At 40.8% G+C, this 10520-nt stretch overlaps 1 protein-coding gene across 1 annotated transcript; it reads left to right on the plus strand.

Annotated features, from left to right (window-relative positions):
- The first annotated feature begins 4582 nt into the window (after nucleotides 1-4582).
- On the plus strand, nucleotides 4583-5929 carry LOC109464024 (olfactory receptor 1M1-like). Its single transcript, XM_019760944.1, has one exon. It carries the CDS (start codon nucleotides 4583-4585, stop codon nucleotides 5927-5929), a length of 1347 nt encoding a protein of 448 aa, XP_019616503.1.
- The last annotated feature ends 4591 nt before the right edge of the window (nucleotides 5930-10520 follow it).

Raw genomic sequence — 10520 nt, forward strand, 5'->3', positions numbered from 1 at the left:
TTCATAGCATTGTTATTAGTAACGCTACACGACGTAAAAGACGGTCTGTATCAAAATTATAGATAGAGGCTAGCCCGCCTTGTCAAAAGTAGTGTGATATAGGTAATTAGTCCCACAAGGCTTAACCATACCTCATGCAGTACGGTGGTTTCAAAAAATGTAACTAGTAAGTAGCTCGCTAAATGTTTCTCAAATGCCACCAAAAAAACATGTTTCTTTTGGACATGAATAATCAACCACGAAATCATGCGTCATAGGTAGGTACGAAGAAGCAAACCCAACCAAAAACAGAATTCTATGGAGAACACCCCCCCCCCCATTTTTAGAACTGGTATAAACCTGACGGGTTAATGCATACAACAGCCCCTAACCTTAGACGATCACACCGTGTTCTGCTCGGGGGTGTCAAATTATAATTTAACACCTGAATGTACAGATACAACGAGAAAAAACAATCCGCATCACGTGGACCCCAATATACAACAACCACCCATGTACCAGAAATCAAAGAAATCCGTTAAGCCTGAACAAACAAACAAAACAAAAAGCAGAACCTTTCCGCGGAAGGATATCTCATTCCTTGGATGTAACACACTATCTGCAGACTGACTTGACTTGACTTATGTCGAGTCCTGGTTCCCTGACCTCGAGTCAAAATAGCAGCCCAACAGTCTCTATCTTCTATCGGCAGACACCAATGCTTATGCATTATCCAATATCATTACACATGGATTCCACTTTACCCAATTAAAAATGCATTCTTTGTTAGCTTTGGCAACTTTTTCTAAATATTTGCTTTTTACATATATCTGCCATAAAGAAAATACCTCTTATGGAGGCGTACGTGGTGCCGGGTGTGTTTGCGTCGTCGTCCGCACGTGCCTCGTAATCAGTCTGTGACTGGTCCGTGGGTGTAGTGCCTGTAGGAACATCAACAGAAGTAAAATAAATGCAGTCGTCTGTTGAAAAGCTCAGGCGTTTATCACAACTAATTTATGTTAATATTGTGTTGAATTCTGTACATTTCTGTTGTTATAATTTTGAATTTTATGTGGACTCCAGGAAGAATAGTGGTCAGTTGAACACTAATGGAGATCTAATAAAAACAAACAAACAAACAAACAAACAAACAAACAAAACCTGTCAAATTATAAAGACAATAAATGATTTACCTGCATTAGAGGCGTATGTAGGGTTGTGTATTTTCGCAGCAGCGTCAGCACGTGCCTTAAAATAAGACTGAGGCTTCGGCATGGGTGTTGTGTCTTGGGAGAAAATTCATAAAAAAAAACAATAGAGTTATCTTTCTGTAAAAATAGCCGGGGTTCTAAACGCAAGAAATAAGATGCCGAAAAATGCAAAGACTACTAGTATAATGTTTGATAATGTTTACCTGCTGTGGAGGAGTACAAACGGTTCTTTATAGTTGCGGCGTCGTCCGCAACTGATTCCCAATAAGACAGAGGTTGTTGCATGGGTGTTTCCCCTAATAGAAAATAAGAAAATTCAATTCAGTCCTTGTTAAAATGACGAGAGGTTTATTGACGGCTTATCAACAAACAGTCGGACAGCTAAAAAAATGATGCAAAATAAAAGCATTATGGATTACCATGCACGGAAATTCCTTTGCAATTTCTTCAAGTTTGCATACTAATGATAAGACATAGAATGTTTTGACAATGCTATCCAAACGTACCTGTGTCACTTGTCTGAGACCGTTGCTGCCGTCCTGACATGGTGATACAAAACACGACCTGCACCAGGCAAGGCGACTCACGCACAGTGCCAGACACAAAATTCTATTCAGCTAAAGCACTAAATTATAAACCCTTAATTTAAAATAAATGCCACTAGCTAGTTGATTGCATCAATTTATACATACACACGTCGTAAACACCACCCACATCGAGACAAATTTTGTGAACACGTAAGCGGTTTGCTCCTTAAAAGTTTAATAAAGGGTGATCAAACCCACTATTCATATCAAAAATTCCCTTGCAGATTATATCCATTAATACATGGCTACGTAGAAGAAAAATGTTTAAACACCATTTATATCCAGACATATCATTGGAACACATGGGCAGTTCTGTTACAAAAAATATAAAATTGTGACCTTATATAATTTAAACATAAGGTTTTCAATGCCCATTTCTAAAGCCTACATGTTGGTCACAATTCAAAATCGGGGCCCGCACGGCGCCTCCTCGGCGCAATGACACGATGGGCGTTCGTGTAATACGTTGGCGAGCGCATTTAAAGGCGCTAGGACACCCTGCCCCCGCGCATTAACGCAAGAATGCTACGGTAAATGTAAAGTCAGACCAGTGAAGCGGGCTTTTGTAGTGATAGTTGATGTAGTCAATGTGGTCAGGACTGTTGAAAACACGAAGAATAAGACTGGCAATGAGAACATACATTGCCATGGCGATGGCGGTTGCTGGTACTAGTGGTAGGATTATTGTTTGATGGCACTGTTATGATTTCATGATTTTGAGGAAGCCTTGCCCTGAGTGTATAGTGAACAAGCCCCGGGGTCACAGAAAGTGCAGGTAGGGCATCCGGCAGACAGGTTCTCCCAAGGGTTTCCAGGAATGTGGGCATGTCAACAAATATAGCTGGGAGACATTCCTTTGGACATTCCATGCCTATGGACAACTTATCTGTACAATTCCTAAAATTCTTGCGAATTGCACACAATACTGTACCAATAGGCTCCTCCCTGAGGCGTCGCCAAAAAAAGTTTGGGCTGTTTTAGTGTAGTCACTGTAGTCGAGTCAGTGTAGTGAAGAATACCGAGAGGTCACAGAAATGGGAAACCCGCTTTTGTAGTGGTAGTCGGTGTAGTACCAGTGGTCGGGACTGTTAAAGAAATGGAGAAAAGAGTATGGTCTAGTAGATCTCTGGTGAGCTTTGAGCGTCAACTATAAGCCAACAGGTACAAAAAGATCCAAACTATAGTATTCTTCTTCTTTTTTTCCAATACGTGCGCAACCTAAATTGGTTGAGGGCTCTGTCACGGTTGGGGTATGGGTGTTGGATGGGGTAGTTGCTCTTATGTTATGTTTTATGTGTGCGTTTGTTGTAGTCTGCAGACGCAAACTTCTAGCTCCTCAATGGGCAGAGACGCCACTTCCTGTCCGCCACCCGGATGCTGGGCGGTGACTATTTCTATCGCGTTTATTTCAATTGCCTAATTAATCATAGAACATTTCCCTTACTGTGAACCCCATAACGATCCATAACTGTATTGTAACCAGACCGTATGCTAAACCCAATCCAAAAGTAAGGTGGGTGTCATGGTTGTTTAAAAGCATGGAGTTCTACATGTACACACGAAAAATGGAATTTTGCATGCATGCTTACTTCGTCTTCAAGTTTGCATCCGTACATAATGTGGTTTTACTGTGAGAGGAGGTTTAAATTGCAACTAGAGTTTCACGATCTCATATCATCGCCAAAAGATGTTAACGTTGACGAATGTTGAATGTTCATCCTTGATCATGTAAGCAAGATTCGCATGGATTATATATAACTAGATCATATTGTCCATCTTATGACCGTCTTATGTTATGGTAGAGGGCTATTCTTAAACTTCTTCCCGATGATCTTTCAACCGATTCTTAACTTTTAAAAACTTTTAACCCCTGTCCTGCTGGCATTTTTGAAACAATATTTTTAAGTAATTTGATGTCTTAATCAGGTCATAGACCCTGACTTTTTTTTGCCCTGCGGTGACGTAGTTGTGTAGGTTGCACATACAGTACCATCTAATGTTTCTGCAGGGACCAAAATTCACGTCACCTCTTTCTAAGTTACACCTACAGTATTCGTGACTCTAGCATGTCCAGATTATGAGATATCCAAATCGTCTTTCAGCTTAAGAACAATAACAAGCCGCCTTGGGGCTAAAAATCTAATGCTTAAAATTTGAGACTTAAGATTTGATTTGACATGAGCTTGTTTCTTACAGGGTTAGGTCGGAAAGCCTCGGTATACGTACATATATACCGGAAGTAGAACGTATACGCTTGTTTTTGGTTTGAGTTAACTGTGGTCAGCCTATGTTGCCGCGAGAGGGCCTCTAGATCTTGCGGATAGTTAGATATTAAAATATTTAATAACCGCAAGAATTTTCTAATAACCGCTTTTACTGGAAACCTTTATGTCGATACATTTCAAATGATTTTATTGTTAGATGCCATTCCGTGCTTTACATTAGGCGTGAATAGCAAGAATGTTGTAATTGGAAATGTTGAAATGGAACAATCTAATGAATCTGATGTAGCCTACATATAGGATAGCTACAGCGTAAGGCACAAAGGCTTAGACCACATCAGTTATTAAAAACTGTCATGTAAAATCAGCTACTGAATAGTCCTACGTCAGAGGGTGCTTCATACACAAAAGCTGTTTTCAACAACATTTTTCTCGCTAAGATATCACGTTCTATCGCTTGCCTCAATAAATTGTCTGTCTTTAGCCAGTGCATGTCACTGAGTACACTGTTGTCTTCTGAGTTCTGCCTACCAGAAAGAAAAGCACTTTTCCTTGCTAAATTAAGTGTTTTCGTGCTACCAACATGAAAGAAGAAACGGACGGTTCGCCAGTAGAATATGGCATCAGCCACGTTCTGTCCCTCGGCTCAACATCTCGCGATCTGCAGACGGCATATCTCATCATCAGCCTGGTGCTGTCTGTGGGGTGCGGCCTGCTGCTCATCTTCTTGGTTTGGAAGAAAGAGTACCTGCAAAAGCCCAGCAACTTCCTACGGTGTAACCTGGCGGTAGACGACATCGTCTTCACCGGCTGCCTGATTCCCGTCCGAATCTACGCACTTTTCCGACAAGATGCCAGCGGGGAGCAACTGTGGTGCTCGGCTGAGGTTCTGGTTGGGCCCGCATGTTTGCTATCTATGTTCGGTACATACGTCATGATGGCAGTAGATCTGTACTTTTTCGTGTGCCATCCCCTACACTACCATGACAAAGTCACCACCAAACGTGTGCTCATGGGTATCCTGGCGTTCAGGACCTTCTCCCTCTTCGGCGGACTAGCTCCTGTGATTTTCGGCGGACTGCCCAAATACAACCTGCGTTGTGAGATCGAGCCTGCTAACAGTACCTCCTTATCTGCCATCTTCAGAAGCACGAACGTACTGTTCGGAATACTTGTTGCTCTCTCCGTCTTCATAATCTACTGCCGTATCTTCTTGGAGGCCAAGAGACAGCAGGAAAGGGACGAGAATCGTGACCTGTGGGTGTTCCAGACCAAGGCATTCAAAGTCATGGTACCGCATGCTATCGTTTTGATCGCATCCTTAACCACTACCATTTTCCGCATAGCCACGCTAAGAGCTGTCATCAGTGAGGAACAGATGTCCCAACGCGCCCTGATCATCGCTGCACGTGTGGCCCTCCTCCTGTACCTGACGCTATCATCCATGGCCAACCCCGTCATCTACAGCCTCCGGCTGCCAGAGTTCCGCCGAGCCTGCAGGGAGCTGTGTGGATGGCGGACCAACGCTAATTATAACCCACCGGCGGTACCGGCACGGCGGCACCGGCAGGACGAAGTGGAGATGGCCACCGTCACCGGTCCCAGTCGCGGCGCGCCGGTCTCAGAGATGGCGCCAGCTCAAACCTCTTCAGAGGGAACGATCATCCAGCCGAAGGCGGACTTCATACCTTGCGACCAAGCACGAAAGCAGACCACACAAGCATCCCTGGACCAGCGCCTCGAACAGAGTAGCTTGGCCGAGAGCGCTTCAGGCCGACCGTTGCGGCTAACAGTGAGGGCAGAGGTACGCGCTGAGCCAACACCGCGTCCCGAAGAGGAGGGCATGACCGTAACGCTTCCCGGTCAACTACAGACGGATGCCGAGACAACAGACGTCCCTGAACTATATTTGGACACCAAGATCGACTAGGCAACATCAGGAGGCACTTTGAACCGGCCAGCTGTGCGTACGAAGTGGGCATGGGGAGAGGATACAATCCTGTGAACCAAAAGTCAACCCTGAAGGAAGACACCGGAATAAGGATTGTCGTAAACCTTTCAAACGAAACAGGACCGTGGACTTGAAACAGCACTGTACAAGGACAAAGTTCTATATTCATTCAAACATATGACGACGTACTTTAAAATCTGAAACCTGACTACTGAACAACTTAAATTAATTAAAATTGACATTAAGAGGAAGACCAGCAGATCGTCGACTACCTCGACTAGGGCTGAGGTAGGCTTGTTTATTCACTTGTCATCTGCACACCAAATCTTGATCCATGCGACTTCGAACTATATGTACATGAGCATGTTTGGTTTCTTGAACAAAATTTGTTATGCACTAGTGCGACTAATGCGTAAAAATACTTTCATTACAAATCGGGTAGGCGGTTTTAAAAATTAAAGTGTAAAAATTTAATGAAAGAAGAATTGAATATTGTTGTCCAGATTTTAATACGCAGTTTGATATAGTTCAGCCAAAGCCTACTTAAAATTTTGCTTTAGCTGAAACATATCAAATTTTGAATTAGAATTTGGACAACAATATTCAAAATTGGAAATGTTGATCATTTTTACTAAGAGAGAAGAAATGCAGTACCAGAAACCCGAAATTATTCCAATGCCTACGAGTGGTGTATAGTCCTAGTCTTGGAAAAATAGGGGAAAAAAGAAAAAAATATCGTATTTGTGTTGAACATGTGTTCACGCTTGTATTCTTAGAGAACACCTGAATGATAGAACATACGCATTGCGTATCCCGTTTGGTCTGTTTGTTTTAAGAATTTACAAACTTGTTTAATGTGTTTGTAGACTCAGTACTTTAATTGATGTACAGATGTATTCAAGATTGGTTATATGTTTTGTCGTAATCATTAATAACTTGTTGCACTATACAGAGAATGTCCATGCCAAAGCTAGTGAATCAATCGGTCTTGAGATTTAAATAAGCCAAGCATTTTCATTAGATAATAGGAAAACAACAGGTGGAGTCGGATGATGTGTCTGGTCAAATCGGTCCAAACCTTGTAATAGTTATGCACAGCTAACGACAGCCATATGATTAAAATACCCCAGCCAATTTTACATTATGGGTTCTGCCACCCCCTCAGAGACCCTTGAAAATCAAACATTTTTGGCTGAAAATTCCTGAAATTGTGGTGGCTATCCGGATAAGTTTGATAAAGACATGAACATACGTTTCATATGCTTTTCATGTAACGTGAGTTCCATTGTTTTCAAGACCAAACTTTGCAGGCTAATATTGAAATTGAGAGGGTATATTAGGGGTTTATCAGAACCAATGAAAGCAGAGATTTTATCTTACTAAATGTTAGTCATTTTTAAAGTGCCTACGGCACCAAAATACATTTTCTTATCATCCTTAATAAAATGTGTTGTAACTCATGTAAGGTTAGGATTTACACCACACATGCCCCCTTTTATGCTATTGAACAGTGAATCATCAATAATCATTACCTCCAGCTCAGGCCAGCTCTTGTTTTCTACCCACAGGGCTCGAAATACTGGGTGTACGTGCACCTTGGTGCACCCAAACTTGGGGCTTTTCACTCATTTTTCTTGGGGCTTTGCACTCATATGTCTACATAAGTCTACATATGTAGAGGTACTAGCATGCAGTATATTGTTGACATTTAAATATCAGGAAAATTATCAGGTCTTTGTTGTGTACACGGCGGTCGGTTGTCTGGCTAAAATTCGCGTTACTAGGGAGGTATCGGGTTACCGAACCTTGGCCACGTGGGATTCCCCGGTTGGCCCGGGAAAACGGGTAAAATTAAAAAAAAAATAAACAAAAGTTATTGGAAAGTAAATCCTCGTCAAAATAGAATTAAACAAGTGGTTTTGTTTACTTTAAGTAATGATCTTTCTCTGCCTTTGTTCACATTTGTGTACATTAAATTTTGCTTCCGAATTAGATCAATTTTCGATTTCAAGAAAGGTTTACGACAACCAAACAACTGATTTTGAGGGGCCTCGAACATAAAAAAAATAAGGTTTGATTTTTGAATTTTTAGAAATTTTACAGTGAATCTAAAGTTTCGGTCTTGTTGTTTTTTTCAAGCATTTTTACTAAAACTCGAATTACAGCCAAAAAATGACCTAAAATATCATAAATACCACCATGTTTGCACGCATGCCACGCTACTTGGATGTGAAGACCTGATTTGGATAACGACGTAAACAAGAATTCTGACTTTTAAGGTCATCTGCGACGATGTCAGCAGTTCCGCTCAGATGTTAAATATCCACAATAAAATCACGGCATACATGTAATGTAAATGATTCATATTTGTGCAAAGGTAGATTTTTTTTCTGTTCGGTGGTTCCCATGTAAAAACGGGCTTGAAGTAGCGGGTTGTAGCTTGTTTACTGCATGTAAATGACCGCGGGTAACCCCGGATTGAACACCCGTTCGATTCGAATGACGTCATACTGTAGTTATATGATTTTATACGGCGCACCCAGAAAAAAAAATTGTGGCACCCATTCTCAAAAATGAATGTTGAGCCCTGCTATTGCCAGATAATTCAATGAGACGTGGTGAAGTCGTAGTGGACATGGCGTCAGTGTGTAACTCTGAGAATATATCATTTCGACCATAAAACCACATAGCTTAGGCCACACTGACGTAATTTTATGGATTACATCATTTCAAGTAGTGCGTGCCCCCCCCCCCCCAAAAAAAACATTGCTGCTATAGACCACAGGAATGTAAAGCTGGTACTGTGGATTTGCAGTAGTACATATCTAATTTTACGACAAACAGACACATACTGACCTTTCCGTCATCTATGAGTCGGTTCTGTACTTAGTTAATGAGTTCCAAGGAGCTTCGGCAGGCTGGGCGCCGTCCTCAGTAGTTCCCACCTCCGCCATATTGTCTCTAGCTACCATGGACAATACGGATGATGCATATGGCACTCAGGCTATAGCCTAGTTATTTTTTTAACAGGCGAAATTCAGTGCGCGCGCGGATTTCATCCATAATATTTCACCAGTGTGGCCTAGACTTTAGTTTAGACCTACATAACGTTTACACTTTTTTCATATCCACAGATTTTTCCAATAAAACTTTGTAGATATTCCGTGCATTGCAAAATGGCAATGGACGGTATGGTTTTCCAAACATTAGCATGTTTTGGTCAGTTTTTTTTTTCCGCCTGTCTTTTAATGTTCAACTATATCCCACTAGCTGACTTCACAGTGTAATAGCCAATTTCGTCACCCTTCCATTGATGCCAACGTTCCCTGGTCAATTTGGAGAAAGAGAAAACTGCGATGATACATACATTGCGGTGGTAAAATTTCAGCCCAGATGAAGCTACATTTTGTAGGGACTTACACTACCTATGGCGTCCAAAAATTAATTTCTTGATATGAGAAGCGGTATAAAGGCGGCTACCAAATTAGTCTCCTCTATTCCTTAACGTACGTCATTTACTTCCAGATATTAGATATTTCTACGCGAAATATGAATACAAACATGAATACACAAAGAACGAACTGCGCTTGTACAGATTATTTAAATCTGCCATGATGAAGAAGAATATATTAAAATTCCAAACGAACATGAAATAACTATCATTATCAAACTACCAACCAGCTGTCATAAACTCCGTATGGAATCGGAAAGGCACAGAACACCTCTGTAGCAAAGAATTTGTCAATTTTGTAGCTTGGTATACGTAGAAGGTAAAGGATGACATCACTTCGTCATATATTGTATTTTATATAGCAACGATAGAGTAATATTTTTAATTATGTTACAAGAACTTTTCTATACCTTTCATTCTTAACTAGCTCATATTTCTTATGGCATGCGCTTTGCCTTACTACATTTTCCCATGCCTAACTAAATTTTCAACATAACAAATAAACAAGGAGAAGAAGCCGAACCTCTGTATTGGAGTAATTTTACAGCTTATGTTGTTATATTAGTGTAAAAAGTCCGGACTGTACTAATAGACTTTCTGACAGCCTTTGAAATAAGACCCATGTCATTGTTATTCGTATGCAACTATACAAATGTCAGTACATGTGTACATATGTCTGACACTTGAAAACTGTGGTAACAGGCCATAGTGTTCACCTTATCCTTCATAAACGATCAATATTATCATCATCGATAAGTTATAGGATTATAATTCTTCGGCGCAAAATTGTTTCTCGCCCATAAAATAGGTATCATTTTAAAACTTGATATTTAATCTTCTTTTACTTTCTTTTTGTTTAGATTTTACAGGCATATTAGAAGCGAAACAATTACTTACTCTTGGTCATGCTGTAGACATCATGCAGCTTCCAAATTAAGTACTCAGGTATCAAGCCGAAGAAATTGGCATTTTAATCTTATCTTACATTTTAAAACAGGTGTATAGTTTGAAATTACTTGCAAAAGCTTACAATTCGAACAAGAGCTGTATATAGGGAATTAGACTAAATCAGCCAAACTTACTATGTACAGAAATACTGTAACAACTACGGGATCCTAA

The sequence above is a fragment of the Branchiostoma belcheri genome, unplaced genomic scaffold (assembly GCF_001625305.1).
Source record: "Branchiostoma belcheri isolate BF01 breed outbred unplaced genomic scaffold, Haploidv18h27 scaffold130, whole genome shotgun sequence".
NCBI lineage: Eukaryota > Metazoa > Chordata > Leptocardii > Amphioxiformes > Branchiostomatidae > Branchiostoma > Branchiostoma belcheri.